Raw genomic sequence first — 17,224 nt, 5'->3', positions numbered from 1 at the left:
GGTGCTAGGATAGTGCCAACTTTTGAGAGGAAACACACGTTGATCGTGGAGCCTCACTAGCAAAATTGTTAATAAAATGTGATAGTTAGATAGCAAATTACATATCAACGTGACTTAGTTAATGTAGAGATGACAATCATAAATGAAAATTGAAATCTTTTGTTTCGAATTCCGAATTAGAGCGAATTCCGCCCAAAATAATAAAAAAATATCATTCTGGGTTGACTCTTTTCTTTTTAGAAAGGCACACTTTAGTATATCTCGATGGTTTGACCAAGTTAATCTGAAAATTGTCGAGACTTCGGCTTGGATTTTAATTGACAGAAGTTCATTTTAGAAAAAATACTTTGCTAATTTAATTATTGATATTTTTATTCCACATAAAAACAAACTTAAACCACATTTGTGGTTGGTCCCATCCTCACTACATACAAGAAAATGAGGAAAAATGGTATATAAGCAATTCTCTACAAAACCGGCCGATTTCGACCATTTTTATTTTTTTTTTTCGTTTTTTTTATTTGGCTCAAACTTTGTGGGGGCCTTCCCTTTGATCAAAGAAGCTATTTTGTGTCATTGGTACACCCATACAAGTCTCCATACAATTTTGGCAGCTGTCCATACAAAAATGGTATGTAAATATTCAAACAGCTGTAACTTTTGAGTGAATTTTCTGATCAATTTGGTGTCTTCGGCAAAGTTGTAGGCATTGTTGAGGACTTTTGGTTCACGGAAAAAAAAATTGCAGATTTTTTTATCAACTTTTTTTTCACTAAAACTCAATTTCCCAAAATACGTAATTTTTTAGTTTCGAGATTTTTTTATATGTTTTAGGGGACAAAAATCCGCAACTTTTGAGCTATAGAGAAACATGGTCAAAAATCAGCCGCCGAGTTATGATTTTTTGAAAAAAATAGTTATTTTTGGAAAAAATCGAAGTTTCATGCAAAAAAAAGTTTGACATTATTTTTTAATGCAAAATTGAATTTGCAATCGAAAAGTACTTAACAGATTTTTAATAAAGGGCTCCGTTTTCAAGATATAGCCACCGAAAGTTTGATTTTAGCGAAATATTTGCAGTTTTTCAATTTTTAAAAATAGTGACCATGAGTGACCATTTCTACAAATATATTTTTTGAAAACTTCAGAAAATTTGCTATAAAATTGTCTAAGAGACATTGAAGATTGGACCTCGGGTTGCTGAGATACAGCCGCTTTAAGAAAAAGAAACACGAAAATTTAAGTTTTCTAAATCTCACCAAAACAACCCATAATTTTCTAATGACGATGTCTCAGCATTTAATGGTCCGATGTCCGTGTAACATTCGTGAAATTTTTCGATCTTTTCGAAAAAAATAATAAATAAATCAAGACTAACATTTTAAAAGGGCCAAATATTGAATATTACGCCCATTTAAAATACTAGTCTTGATTTAAAAATTTTCAAAGTTTTTTTTTCTAAAAGATCGAAAAAAATATTTTTATAAATGGTCACTCATGGTCACTATTTTTAAAAATCGAAAAACTGCAAATATTTCGCTAAAATCAAACTTTCGGTGGCTATATCTTGAAAACGGAGCCCTTTATCAAAAAATCTGTAAAGTACTTTTCGATTGCAAATTCAATTTTGCATTAAAAAATAATGTCAAACTTGTTTTTACATGAAACTTCGATTTTTTCCTAAAATCACTATTTTTTTCAAAAATTCATAACTAGGCGGCAGATTTTTTGACCATGTTTCTCTATGGCTCAAAAGTTGCGGATTTTTGTCCCCTAAAACATCAAAAAATCTCGAAAATCAAAAAATACGTATTTGTGAAAATACGTATACGTGAAAAAAAAGTTGATAAAAAAATCTGCAATTTTTTTTTCCGTGTACCTATTTTTTCTCAAAAGTCCTCAACATTACCTACAACTTTGCCGAAGACACCAAATAGATCAGAAAATTCACTCAAAAGTTACAGCTGTTTGAATATTTACATACCATTTTTGTATGAACAGCTGCCAAAATTGTATGGAGACTTCTATGGGTGTACCAATGACACAAAATAATTTATTTGGTCAAAGGGAAGGCCCCCACAAAGTTTGATCTGAATCAAAAAATACAAATAAAATCCATTTCCGGTTTTGGTAGAGAATTGCTTAGCTGTAACTTTTGAGTGAATTTTCTGTGTCTTCGGCAAAGTTGTAGGTATTTTTGAGGACTATTGAGAAAAAAATAGGTACACGGAAAAAAATTTAAGATTTTTTAATCAACTTTTGAGCATGAGCATGAGCGTGAGCATGGTTGACTGCCAATGAGCTGCTACTCCGTTATTGACAGATCAGCTGAAGTTAAACAATGAATCAAAAATGATCAGTGGGAGCCAACCATCCGTTCACTGTTTAACCTCTGAAGATCCCTACTTTATTAGTCAATACCGGCGCCCTCCCAAGAAGCCTGCAGTTCAACGAAAGGGAGGAATGTTAGTCCGATAGTTGTTTTTCGCTATATACTTGTTGATACCGCTTGAGACCGTTGAATCCACAGCATCTCCTTCAAGCATCACGTGATTAATATTTTTTAGGTTAGTAGGATAAGGTATTGGCTTTTCGATGCCTCCCGAGCTACGATGCTATGGGAAGGTCTTTCTGGTTAACACTCAAAATCACTCACACACAGTTATTTTGCTCCACTATTAACTCGACGATCCAAATTGTCAGTGCGTCTTTTGATCAAAATAAAACCTTATTCGAACAATTTTAACACAATCCACACGACGCCGTGCCTTGTGATCAACGATGATATAGGAAGGGCTTTGAAAATCACAAAAAAATCACTTTTCACTCCGAATATTTTTGACGATCACGCGCTCCATTTGCCAATTATGCACTCTGAAGATTTTTTAATCTACTTTTTTCACAAAAACTCAATTTCCCAAAATACGTATTTTTTGATTTTCGAGATTTTTTTATATGTTTTAGGCGTCATCCATAAAGTATGTCACGCTCTGGGGGAGGGGGTCTGAGCATGTGTGACATTGCATGTTATAAGTATAGGAAAAGCGTGACAAAGGGGGGGGAGGGGGGGGTAAATTTTGGCTGATTTTAGCGTGACGTACTTTATGGATGAAGCCTTAGGAGACAAAAACCCGCAACTTTTGAGCCATAGAGAAACATGGTCAAAAAATCTGCCGCCGTGTTGAAAATTTTTGAAAGAATAGTGATTTTTGGAAAAAAAATCGAAATTTCATGCAAAAACAAATTTGACGTATTTTTTTAATGTAAAATTTTTCATACAAAAATGACATTTTTAAATCGCTGATAACTTTTCAGGATCGAGTTTTACAGCTTTGGTGTGTTCTACAAAGTTGTAGAGCATTAAATTTTCAATAAGAATCTCACTTTTGGGAATATTTGAATGGAAGACCAAACCGTAAGAAACTTGGGTTTTCCATACATTTTTTCGATTTTTTCCATACAAACTTCACCTTCGAGTATCAATGGGTAAATGATGACCGATTTTGCTCATATTTGGTTCAGAGTCCTAAAATAGCTCAAGGAACAATATTCAGCTTGTGGAGCGAGGTTTTGAGAAAAAGTCCCATATTCTGGGCACCCTAATGTACATGGAAAATGAACTGAATAAATATGATTAAACAAAAATCGGATCCGGACATTGTTTACATACACAGAAAAAAAAATCATGGTAATATTACATCTGGGAAGGGGTACATCTTTTATGTCAGAAAAAATGTGTAATTTTACCTCTGAAAATGTGTAATTTTACCACTATTCTGGTGTAATGTCACTTTTTCAGTCTAAATTGAGGTAAAATTACATCATAAAAGAGGTAATATTCAACCTTCTAAAATTACACCTTCCAAATTTACACAATTTTTTGCTGTGTACAGATTATAAGAATCTACTTCAAAAAAGTATACGAGTATTACTTAAGTGGTCATAACTTGAGACAGGGTTACCAGATTTTCAATCAATTAGTCTCGGTTAGAAGATCTCTCAATTATTAATTAAACGATAGGTCGGATGATGATTATCACTTAAGTGGTCGAAACTAAAACTGGGACTTCGGATATCCGGATAATTTGCAGCATTAAAAATTCTATTAAGAAACGAACTAACTTATACAACCCAGCATTGTCTCTCGACTGTGGGGTGACATAAAGATAAAACAAAATAATTGTACAGGTTTTCAAAAAACTTTTAATTTTGTATCACATGATTTAGGGCCGAATACTATTATCTGAAAAACTATCCGATCCGTTACATTTATATTCTTAAATCTATTTCAAGTTCATTAAATATTTTTATCAAAATAATTTTCAGTTCTGATAGGATTTTCGTACATCTCTTTTGATTTGGTTTGATTGAAAAGATGATATAATATCTAATTTTATATAGAAAAGAATGTAAATTACCCGGATATCCGCTCTAGTCGAAACTTAAAACAGGGTTGCCAGATCTTCCAAATTTTAGACTTGCTAGACTCTTAATTACCTATCCAACAGATCATGGATCCAAATATTGTTTACATACAGATAAGTGAAATGCATAAAACTAATTCAATCTGCTCCAAATCAAACACTAATTCAATTGCCCGCAACGTCCGCAGCATTCCACGGTTACGAAACACGTGATTATAACACATAGATAAACACGCACCTAATTACGTGTAACATTTCCATAAGTGATCGTGTTACGCTGCTGAGCCATTACTTGAATTGACCATATCTCACTATTTACCACTGCAGCGACATTATATTTAGCTGTGCCATTTCTTCAACTCGTCCATCCGCTCTCACGTCGTTATCGTTGTCCCAGTATCACAGTGACAAGATCCCACCCGACCACTTGCATTTACGCAACCGAAAATGGTGCAGACCTGTTTGGACTGACCAGTCTGCTCGAAGGAACCGAATCTTGCATAATAAGTGGAACATTCGAGAATTTTCTTGATAGTTTCCGAAACCTCCATCGACAGGAAATCAATAAAACAATAAAAAATACCGTTTTCAGCTTCACTTCTTTCTTAGCAGATCCTCAGTTTTAACCCAGGCTGGCAATTTCTTTCCAAAGCAGGAAGCAACTTCAGTAGGTGATTTCATTTAAAAACTAGCTAACAAGTCTTTATTGCACGCATGCACATACACATTCACAGCTGATTCGCACACTCTCTCTCTCTCTGCTCGCAGTACAGTAATACAGTAGTCGTCGATTAGTGATGCTGGTCGATGTTGGCATACGACTCGCCCCCGTGCCCATGGTGACCGTCCCCGTGGTGATGATCTCCGTACACGGCCGGATGCTGGGCGTGTCCCGAGCGCTGCACGTGGGCCTGGAAGCCGACGTGTTTGTCCGACTTGTAGTCCACCTTGCGGTGGGTGCCGTCCGGTTCGTGCAGCGAGTAGTGTCCCTGGACCACGTCCCCGTCCCGGTGCTCCCAGGCTTCCTTGTTGTCACCGGTGTGCGCGTCCTTGACGCCGTACTCGTACTTGTACTTCGGATGGGCGTGGTACTCCTCGTAGGCGGACACCGCGGCGACGAGCGCGGCACAGCAGGCAACCAGGGCGATGATCTGGGGAGAAAAGGAGATGGACATGTTAAAATTATTGTTCAGGGGTTATGCAACTTATGAATTTTCCATAAAATAATTTGGGAAAACTATTCGGCCCTGCCTAAAAATGCAACCTTATCCAATAGCTGATTTTTACTATTTAAACACTTATTTTGTAAAACTGCACGGAAAAGGGATCCATCGCCAAAACGCGCGAAAATTCACTAAAACTAGCGAAAAATTACGCTATTTTCTCAAACTACAGAAAAAATACCTGGAATCGCTAATTTTTTAACGATTGTTTGAAAACTGGTCAAAATTAACTGAATCCGTAAAAAATTACTGGTTTAGTAAAAATTTTCGCTGTTTGGGGGATCACTTTCGCTAGAATCAGCGATTTTCGCTGGACCAGAAAGAGCTGCAGGTTTCCAAAATCAACCCGGAGATTTTTCTGCTGGTTTCGAGAGACAATGCGCTGGTCCAGCGCATTTTTCGCTGTACCAGTGGGCTGCTTCCAGCTCGACGTCGTCGTGCTATCTTGTCGCACCCGCCATTTCGACGTTCCGAGAAAAACGCGTTTTAATGCTTGACCTTGAATATACAAAAAACGAAAGCACGCAATGTAAACAATAACAAACACGTTTTGTTTGACTGACCATTCTGTGCATTGTCCCGAAGTTTGGTTGATGTTGGTTGCTGGAGTCTCGAGTTATAATTACAAATGTTTACGGTAGTCTAACATGTACGTGCGTCAAACACGTTCTGACCTGAAATCCCTTCGGCCAATTGTCGCACTTACATCAGTTTTCAGGGATTTTGCCCAGCTGGTTACAGCGAAAAATTTTGCTGGTTAAGAGAATTTTTTGGCAAATATCAGCAAAACCAAACCAGGAAAATCTCTCTGATGATTTGGGGATGGATTCCCTTTCCGTGTGTTGATAGAAACTTGCTTGATCAATTCCAATTGAGTTATTTATCACTCGATTTCAGTTTAAAACGCTTTTTATGAGCTGTAATTGAACGTCAAAATGCTGATATGGCAACAATAGGGGCACGATGGAGTAAGATGATGTTTCTCTGGATACAATTTGATTTTTATGAAGATTTAAGAGCCAAATTCAAGTCAAGGCGACGTCAAGAATGGAAATTGACAGGATTGAAATGTAATTTTTGTTGTTGCTAGCAGATATGCACAAGAAAGAAATAAGAGTTGATCCTCGAAGATTAATGGAGCCTAAAATTCCATTATTCAAAAGATAATAACATCAATTCGAGATCAATAAACCATTTGATTTGTTGGACAACATTGCCCATCACGGTATAACTAGAAAAGGCTAACTCGAAGTCAAACTGATATCTGTAGGCTCTGTGGTTGTGTAGTGCAAACTTCAATGCACTTACTTTCTAACTGTGGTGCACTAATTCCCACAGAAATTTACCAAGAAAATCCGACTTCGGTTGTTGACTTTATTGAAGTAATACCAAACTGGGGCTTCTCGCATCCTCAGTCAGTGGCGGTAAGTGGATTTTGATAATTCATGAAACATTTGAATTGACAATTATTCTAGCTTTTGAATATGTACTCGAACACGGTAACGCTCCGTGGCCACTGCAGACTTTCCGGATTTTCCGGGACTGTTTGCAAAAACTGATTTTTAAGTTACTGTTATTTTAGCTGAGAAAAAATTACACTCAGTCTATATTTTTCCTTAAAAGCAAAAAAAAGAAATAACCAGTCTAATGAAACCTGGAGCATGAAAATCCTTTCGAAAATCCATTGAGATATGGTCATTTCTTTAAAAAAAAACAGGAAACAGGTTCCTGATATGGCCAATCCACGATTTCAATCGGAAATCATCTTGCGACGGCTCAAACTTAGTGAATGGAGAAAACCCCAGGGAACCTGTAATAATGGCCATTTGCATGCCCGGATCTTCAGGGGAACCGGTTGCATAAAGAATGGCTAATTTCTATGTTTGAGTTCCGGAACTTACCAGAATAAGTTCCATGGAATCGGTTCAAGGGGCAATTTCGTTTTAAGATCGAGATATAGCGTTAGTCAGCATCACAGAAAATCGCGAAGATTCATCGCATGCATCTTTCTTCTACAAAACAACTAATCATGTCGAAACCGATTTCCCTGACGATCCGGAAAACTCGTGGCTACCCTGTGTCCAATATAGCCGAAGAGTCATTTTGTTTACTCAATAAGATTGCAAGTAAAATGAAATACACTGAAAATAGTGGCTTCTTGACACAATCCCGGTAAATCCGGAACATCTCCGGTGGCCACTAGTGTGGTTCCCGGATATATGAAAAAGACAAAAGTATTTCATTTAGAGCGCATCAACCGGAATTTTCAAGTGCTATACGGCCCTTGATCGCATAAATGTCCCATATGCATTTTCATCGATTTTGAGTTGTTGATGCAGTTTTATTCAAAATCGTTTGCCCCTTTAGAAAAGCCTACAACATCCAGTACTTTGTTCTAGAAATCAGGAGTAATTCCAGTTTTTTTTCGCGAAAACTTAACACCTTTTACACCTTGCCTTACGTGTGGGACAAACTTCTAATGCGTTTTTTCAGCTTGCTGTTTTTGCATATGGGACATTTATGCGAACATGGGCAGTATAGCCCCAGAAACCCCTGAAAACCCTGAAAATATGAGCTAATTTGGTTAAGATTTAGTGGGTCAAGTTTTGTCCTGAAGTTAGAGAAGAATTATAATGTAGTTTATTTATTTTTCACTGTTTAACTCTTCTTCTAGAAATTTGACATATACTGTATGAAAATTTCCCTCTAAGAGATTTCTTATAGGTATCAATTTTGAAAGCAAATTTTGTAATTTTGCCAAAAAATATAAACTCGATAAACACATCCTGTATCCTTTCGGGATCAAAATCTAACGCATGGCGATGTGCTACAAAGTAGTTCCTCAGATCAAAATCTATAAGAAATATAAGAATAGGAAAATTTGATAGGGTTTTGAGAAACTTTTTCTAAGAAGATGTAAAAGGTGAATATTGCCCATAGTATTTCGATGCCTATGTGCTCTCTTATGCTAACTAGATAGGAAAACCAGCAAGCTTAACACAAGAGATCACAGAGGTTCCATACTAACTTCAGCTCAGCTTTGACCTTTCCATACATTCGTGAATCACGCCTTTGACCTTGTTCCAGAACATATTCAAAAACTAATATAATTTTTCTTTTTGGTGTTTTTTGAATTATCAAAGTCGGTTGAATTTTCGAAAAATTATAAGAATTTCAATTCTGAGCTTTATATTATTTATGCACCTCTGGGTGAAATAGGAAAATCTATGTCGAACATGTTTTTGATTCCATGACACAGTCAATTGAAATGCATTTGAATGTAGTGTATCCAATCCTTAAAAAATAATAGCAAAACGGAAGACAACTTTTTGGAAAATATTGATCAAAATAATATTGTCATACATTGTCAAAAGTATCGATGCATCCCGTAGTTTAAAAGATTTCAAATGTTTGATCATAAAATCTCAGTGCACCAGACTCTGAAAATTACTTGAAGAGTTCAGTACAATCTTTTCACAAGTTCCTCCGTTTATATTGCAATGTTTTTTGAGATAATTTCTTGTAAAAACTTTTAAAATTGTACTGTAAAACAAATAAGTTTAACATACTTAAAACTTCAATTATATTGCTATTGCTATTCAAAATATGTGTAATGTCTTATGTGTTATTAAAAACAATAAAGAAAATAATTTAAATTAATTTAAAAACTAAGGTACCGTAAACCGGGGTGATTTTGATAGGATTTCAATTTGTTTATGAAATATTTTCCAACAGGTAAGGTTTTTCTCAAGATTAATAATTTTAAAACATGTACTGGGGTAGGCCACACAAAGTCCAAGCACTATTTTGGATAAAAACTTTTTTCAATAGTATTTAGAAAAATAGTTACGTTAAAAATTCTTAGTTTAAATTCCGGGGTGACTTTGACAGTCATAGTTTTCCTTGTTAAAATCATATTTAAGATGTTCAAACTTTATTTGTACGTTAATTGTACCATCACTAAAGTCGCTGATGTAGTTTTTAAGAAAAAAAAATCAATGTTTATTTTTAGTTAACTAAATTTATAAGCTTTTTAACAAAATACATATAAATTTTAGGATTTTTTTTTAAAAAGTCGGAATTTTGCCTGAAATTTGTTAAAACTAGTTTGGTTTATAAAATTATCGATTTATATTGCATTTTATACTGAATTCGAAGCACGAATCCCAAGTTTTCACATTTTACATGAAATTTGTTCAACTAAAATTGGTAATGAATTTGGAGATTTTTTTAATTGTGTTTCAAAAACACGTATTATTTGTTATTTACAAACTTATTTAACCTTCGGCCTAGTGGAAAATTGTCTAAAGAATCCGAAAATGCATTTCGTTTTCCAATTCAAAATCAAGTCATTGAGAAAATCATGAAACTTTGAGAAGTTTAAAAAAATGACTTTCATCAACATTTTCTTAACTATAGTCAACTAACTTTTTAAACTTTTCAAATTTTTATGAAAAGTTCTTCTTGAGGTACTTTGAACACTTCTCTACCGAAGTCAGTATGATTCTAAACCATTCCGTACGTATTTTAATTTTACTCTTCATTTTGCGAAAAAAATCGCAAACCTATCAAAGTCACCCCGGTTTACGGTAACAATTTTTTTATTAAGATGAGGCATAACGGCAGTTGATGGTTTCATTTGGAACGAACAGGATAGGCTCATTGTTTACATTGTATTGCTAGGATTATAAATTGAAACACTAAGTTCCTTTGCACTCACAACATCAAGTTAGGCAACTTCTTTATTACTCTTACATTTTCATAGGTCCACATTGCATTTTTTAGAAACATTGTTTAAAACAACTTTTTTTTGTTTTCTTTTTAAATCACTGGTTGAACTTTGTTTTTTTCAATTGCAAATTTATCTGCTTAATTTTTCATTCACTTGAACTGAATAAAACTAAAACTTACTTAAATTTTAACAAAATCACTAAGTATAAGCGTGACTAAAGGATCACCCGAGCTCAACGAACTCTCTCCGTCGAATGCTGTCTCTTGGAAATGCGACACATACCTTGGACATGTTGGATTTCCTGCTACGTGCTACGGATACTGACTGAAACGGTTCGGCACTGCTGACCTATTGGTTGGATGCCGGCGGTTGCTACTAGACTGATACCTAAATCAGCTGGGCAGGGAATATTTATACGAGAGTTTAACGTTTTGTTTTGGACTTTGGCTTTCGGTTGACTCTGGGCAGCAAAGAGTTGCTCTGGACGACGACGACAAGGAGTGCAACGCCGGTGGTGCACTATTGCCGCGCTGCACACTAAGTGCGGTAAGTGAGGTGATTTTTTTATGTGAGCATTAATTTACATGCTACTTTTTGTCATGTAATCATGCTGGCAAAAATTGTCCGTGCCTTACTGCTCTCCTTTATGAGGGGGAACCATTTTTTTTTGTGCCTTTCACATGGTGGAGATTTAAGAAATTATGTGAAGATCAAGTATTAATATTTTTAAAAAATTTGCTCTTAAAAAAATCTTTTTTAAGGTTCCGAACCAACAAAAAAGAATTTCTTATTTTTTTTTCAATGTTATAAACGATTTAACAAGATTAGAAAATTTTAGGAGCCATCGTACTTCGAACGATCGTATTTTTTGTTGCTCGGATGTTTTCATAACGAAGCGCGAGTGGTTTTGTCATTTGTTTTTTTTTACAAATTACATTAAAAAAAATAATATACGACTATGAAATATATATCAACATTCCAAATTTAATCTTTTTTTGACCATGCACCACAACAATTGTAGCAAATAAAAAAAAATAAGCAAATTAAAAAAAAGTTAAGGAAAAAAAATAGGAACCGAAAGACAACAAAATCCTTAAAATTTTTAAATGAAATGTGAATCTTTGAAAAATTGATTGAGAGGATCTTACCAAATTTTGGCTTAATAGTCCTTCTCTCTCGGATCGGGTAGTCTAAGTAAGTAGGGGAACTATACCCTTTTTCAGCCTATTTCTATTATCAGCCTATCAGCACTTTGATCATGTTTCATTAAGTGTTTTTGACTGTTCCAAAGTAATGAATAGCTCAAATAACAGTGAGCAAGCAACTCTCCATTGTTGATATATCTGAAAATGTTGATTTAATAGCGGAAAACGGCGAAAGTGATGAGAATTGGTCGAACGGCTTAGAGTGATGAAAATGGGTATATTTTCCCTAAGTAAGTAAGTAAGTAAGTAAGTAAGTAAGTATGTAAGTAAGTAAGTAAGTAAGTAAGTAAGTAAGTAAGTAAGTAAGTAAGTAAGTAAGTAAGTAAGTAAGTAAGTAAGTAAGTAAGTAAGTAAGTAAGTAAGTAAGTAATTAAGTAAGTAAGTAAGTAAGTAAGTAAGTAAGTAAGTAAGTAAGTAAGTAAGATATGCTACTCTTAAAAATCTGTGAAAAAATGAAAATAAGTTAGGTGTTTGGTCTAAAATCTTATGAACGTATAAACTCGCAAGAGAGGAATAATTTGATTTTAATGCATAATCGTTGAACAATTTATGACTTTTCTACAGCCTACAGCCCTGAGTTTTTTCCAATAAAATATTTTAGTTCTAATATCACTTTTTTGCCTTTAGGAGAAATATTTTTTATTTGCAAAATTACAAATCATCCTGTGGATCCACTCAACTCGATTTCCCAGCCACCCTCGAGAACCCCTAAACAAATTTCAAACATTTAATGACCAAAGTTATTGTCAAACCGACGCTGCCACAGCCAAAACATCGCAATAAAAAAGTGAATAAAAGGTGCCAAGTAAAAACAATATCATTAGGTCGCCCAGGCTGGCAGTTCACGATCGAGGCACGGTTTCACCCCGGTCAAAAATGAGACCGCTCTGCATGGCTCAACATCCCGCTCACAGCGAAGCTTAGTGCTCAGCTGCCAAAAAGTGACAGAACCCCCCTCACTTGCTAATTGACTGGCTGCGACCAACAAGGGGGAGGGGGCGCAGTGGGGTGCGCGCAATTTTCCAATGATTTTCAGCTTCTTCTCTTTCATTACCATCGCGGTTTCATGTCACCGAGATTTTTTCATCGTTTTCTACTGCTTCGTTTTGCGTTTTTTTATGCCCCATGTTCGTGCAAGCTTCTCGGTTGAGCAGTTCTCTAGCTTTTCGCACATTATTATATTTGTTGTTATAATTATCTGAACAAAAGTGATTTCGCTATAATAGTGCACTTAATCTTAAATTTTGTTTTGATAAGATTTTTTTTACAATTTTTACCCGACTCGACATTCGAAACCCGGTTTGCGAAATCCTAGAGAATCGTTTAGCTCAAAGATCGTGATCTCTCTTGTACGTCGAGCAGATCTTAGACCAAAGAGTGGCACGAGAGCATGCAGCCGCAGCAACAGCTGATTGAATTTAATTATAATTCGAGTAATGCAATGGTCAGCTTTCGTGCCAAAAAGTAGAAGTTTTTGGAGGCCCAAAAAAACCAGGGGCATTTCAGGGGCGAACTGGGGAAGTGGGCGTAGCTAGGCAATGCAGATTTTTTTTCGCACGAGAGCTAAATGTTGTAAATTTGTATGATTATTTGCGTGTTGCTCTTGAGATTGGCAATGCAAATAATAAAAAAATAATACCATGTATCATGCATTGCTGGTAAAACATTAAAATTCAAGATTGTTTCAATGCATCACAGCTATGATCAATGTTATTTTTGCCTACTATTTTATTATATTTATTATGCTCCAGAAAAATTATGTTAAGATATTTTGATACATTCTTTAACTGTCGATCTTCCGGATATCAATTTCGCTACATTTATCAATTATTTTTTTAGTCACTTGAAATAGCATTGTTTTGCCTTCCTCACTGAGGTAAGGCTATAATCCTGCTCTAAAAATGATGTTTTTATAAAAAACGTCGTAGACCCACCTTCGTGTATACATATCGACTCAGAATCGAAAACTGAACAAATGTCTGTGTGTATGTGTGTGTGTGTATGTGTGTGTATGTGTGTGTGTATGTGTGTGTGTATGTATGTATGTGACCAACAAACTAGCTCATGTTTCTCGGCACTGGCTGAACCGATTTGACCCGAACCTGTTGCATTCGACTTGGTTTAGGGTCCCATAGATCGAGTTTTATACAGATTGAAGTTTCGATGAGTAGTTTAAAAGTTATGTATAAAAATGTGTTTTCACATATATCCGGATCTCACTTAAATGTATGTAAACTATGTCCGGGTCCATCATCCGACCCATCGTTGGATAGGTTACCAAAAGACCTTTCCAACGAGCCTAAATCATTGAAGATCTGGCAACCCTGTCTCGAGATATGGCCACTTAAGTGATATTGATGTATTTTTTGGAAGCCGGATCTCACTTAAATGTATGTAAACTATGTCCGGATCCACCATCCGACCCATCGTTGGTAAGGTTATCGAAAGACCTTTCCAACGAGTCTAAAACATTGAAGATCTGGCAACCTTGTCTCGAGATATGGCCACTTAAGTGATATTGATGTAGTTTTTGGAAGCCGGATCTCACTTAAATGTATGTAAACTATGTCCGGATCCACCATCCGTCCCATCGTTGATTAGGTTATCAAAAGACCTTTCTAACGAGCCTAAAACATTGAAGATCTGGCAACCCTGACTCGAAATATGGCCCCTTAAGTGATATTGATGTAGTTTTTGGAAGCCGGATCTCACTTAAATGTATGTAAACTCTGTCCGGATCCACCATCCAACCCATCGTTAATTAGTTTATCAAAAGACCTTTCCAACGAGCCTAAAACATTGAAGATCTGGCAACCCTGTCTCGAGATATGGCCACTTAAGTGATATTGATGTACTTTTTTATTCCGGATCTAAAAAATAGATGAAATTTGTGTACAGCCATTGTTGGTAATGAGTGAGGAAGGCTCCAACCACATGGATTACCCTGGATTAAGTTAGTTTTTTTGTTATAAAGTGGACTCTCTCGATATTGAAGGGACCGTCGAGAGCGAGAATCTATTTGAAGGGACTGAAAAAATTATTGACAGCTGGAATAATATTGATATCGAGAAGATCGACAGCCAGAGAATCCACTGTATAATTTGACACTTCTCTCTCTCTCGACGGCCTCTTCAATATTGACGCAGAGAAAGTGCACTGTATAATTCAAGTAAAAAAGTCGTGGTATTATTACATCTGGGAACGGGGACATCTTTGATGTCAGTAAAAATGTGTAATTTTACCTCTTAAATTTGTAAATTTACTACTTTTCTTGTCTACATTGAGGTAAACTTGCATCATTAAAAAGGTAATGTTGAACCTTACAATATTACACTTCCAATTACCACAATTTTTTGATGCGTGTTTTAAAAAAAAAATAAGCCGAACCTCTCTTAGATTTCTATGAAACTTTTCTTTAAGAGGTAATTTTGGTCCTTGATCGCGAATCAGCGGTTCATTTTATGAAATTTCGTGACGGTGATGACCCCTTTAATTTTTCTGGATTTTTACTAAGACTCGTGTAGCTCGAAACCATGGAAAGACAGAAATTTGGTGTCAGAGGGGCTTCTGTGTAAAATACAATTTTTTTCTATTTTTACAGTTTTTGACATTTTTTTTCGAAATTTCAACTACTGAAACTCAATCGTGTGCTTTTGTATGTTTTTATCGGAAAGTTCAACATAAAAATGGTCCTTTCAATGTATGTTGGGGCTCGTTCAGAGCTGGAATTTGGGGAACATTCAGATAACTCGTGAAGACTACAATCAAATCCCTTATGTTTAACCATCCAAGTTTTGGATTTTTCTGCTATACAACTTTGAACATTATTGTTACACTCTTAAAAGTTACCTTGCTTTGTTACAAAAAAACACGTTAAATGAAAATGTTTGTCTCAAATGGGAAAAATACCTGTATGGAAACTATTGCAAATTCAAAAAGTAAATTAAATTTCTAATAAAATGGCATATCACAAGTTTTTTAACAGTTGAGTAACGGGAAATATCAGCTTTTAAACTATTTTTAAGTTTTTTGATTAAATGATCGTTTTTTCTTTCAGAATAGAGAATAGAGTTGACCATCAAATCAGGCGTCCAAGCCCTTTGACACCAAATTGTATCTATTCACGGTTTCGGTTTCTATCTTTCACTGAAAAACGTAACTTAGTAAAAATCCAGAAATGAAAAGGGGTCGTACCGCCCCACCATCATGAGATATCGAAAAATGGACCTCGGATTCGTGATCAGGGACCAAAATTACCCCTCAGTGCAAAGTTTCATGGAAATCGAAGGGGGTTGGGACAACTTTTTCCGATTTAATGTGGGTTTGTGAAGAATGACTTAAATGATAAAACAAAAACACAAAAATAAAAAAAATGCATGCGAAATATACAAAGAGAGAAGTTTTTATTCTTCTCACATACTTTGGAGAAAAACTAAATATTAAAAAAAAATCAAATTGAATGTGTTTCTGAAAACCTCAAAGTTTATGCTTCCCCTAAAAAAAAACATGCGCAGAAATTTTGTTGGTCGTGCCAAAATTTAATTTATTTTATTTAGTTGACTATAAATTATACATTTTAGTTTTGAATTATATTTTAATCCGAGGTATTGGGATCAAATGGCATGTAAAAGCAAAAGCTCTCTCCGGACGCACGCCGCTGTGACCGTGGTCAAGTCGAAGAGAAAAAAAAATCTTTCGCGAGACCTCTTCGCCGGTACTGCCCAAAAAAAGATCACACACCGGCATATGCTGTACCATATGTGGACCTCACGATCGGCCAATAGATGGCATGTTCAAGCATCTCTCCCACCCCGCGGGGGGTATAAATACATCAAACCATACTGCTTGAAGGTATCAGTTGCGCAGTACATCTTCATCAGCACACATTCTAACAGCCTCATCAGCTACAACCAGCCACGAAAATGTTCAAAGTAATTGGATCATAATATTAACAAGCATTCCAAATTAACTAATTAAAAACTGCTTCTTCTTCCCATTTCCAGATCATCGCCCTCGTTGCCTGCCTGGCCGTTGTTGCCTCTGCCCAGTACTACGGAGGAGAGCACGGAGCGCCAAAGGTCGCTGCCCACCACGACGAGGACTACAACGCCCACCCCAAGTACAAGTTCGAGTACGGCGTCAAGGATGCCCACACCGGAGACCACAAGACCCAGTGGGAATCCCGGGACGGAGACGTCGTCAAGGGACAGTACACCCTGGATGAGGCCGATGGAACGCACCGCATCGTGGACTACAAGGCCGATGACCACAACGGATTCGAGGCCGTGGTCAAGACCGTCCATGGACATCACTAAGTGGTGGATTTAGGCATCGGAACCAAACAACCGGAAGAGGCACGCACTAAAAACACGAGAGAACACTTGACTGCATGATTGGAACATTTGCTGCTGCTTGTAACGAATGTGATATTGTAATTGTTGATAGATGTTGTTAATTGTTACATTTATTTATCCAATTGAATGAAATCGGTTGTTTTACTTGCTTGTTGTTTTGATAAATCACAACACGCTGTTTTGTCAAGAGCAGCGATATAATTTAAAGAAACTTAATTTGTCTACAAGCATTCCTGTTTGCCCATGCTTCATTGGTTGATGATAAATTTCAGAGAGCAAACAGGAT

General features: G+C 36.0%; 2 protein-coding genes across 2 annotated transcripts; one reads left to right on the top strand and one right to left on the bottom strand.

Annotated features, from left to right (window-relative positions):
* Nucleotides 1-5,098: 5,098 nt before the first annotated feature.
* LOC6034628 (cuticle protein 19) lies at nt 5,099-10,779 on the bottom strand. The gene is made up of 2 exons (XM_001844867.2): nt 10,662-10,779; nt 5,099-5,575 (listed from the first exon to the last, which is right to left on the bottom strand). The coding sequence occupies exons 1-2, from the start codon at nt 10,668-10,670 to the stop codon at nt 5,216-5,218; spliced, it is 369 nt and encodes a 122-aa protein (XP_001844919.2). The 5' UTR covers nt 10,671-10,779; the 3' UTR covers nt 5,099-5,215.
* A 5,659-nt stretch (nt 10,780-16,438) lies between these two features.
* On the top strand, nt 16,439-17,067 carry LOC6034627 (cuticle protein 19). The gene is made up of 2 exons (XM_001844866.2): nt 16,439-16,515; nt 16,588-17,067. Exons 1-2 carry the CDS (start codon nt 16,507-16,509, stop codon nt 16,897-16,899), a joined length of 321 nt encoding a protein of 106 aa, XP_001844918.2. The 5' UTR covers nt 16,439-16,506; the 3' UTR covers nt 16,900-17,067.
* The last annotated feature ends 157 nt before the right edge of the window (nt 17,068-17,224 follow it).

The sequence above is a fragment of the Culex quinquefasciatus genome, chromosome 3 (genome assembly GCF_015732765.1).
Source record: "Culex quinquefasciatus strain JHB chromosome 3, VPISU_Cqui_1.0_pri_paternal, whole genome shotgun sequence".
In the NCBI taxonomy this organism is placed as follows: domain Eukaryota; kingdom Metazoa; phylum Arthropoda; class Insecta; order Diptera; family Culicidae; genus Culex; species Culex quinquefasciatus.
This window is presented reverse-complemented; position numbering and strand designations above follow the sequence as displayed.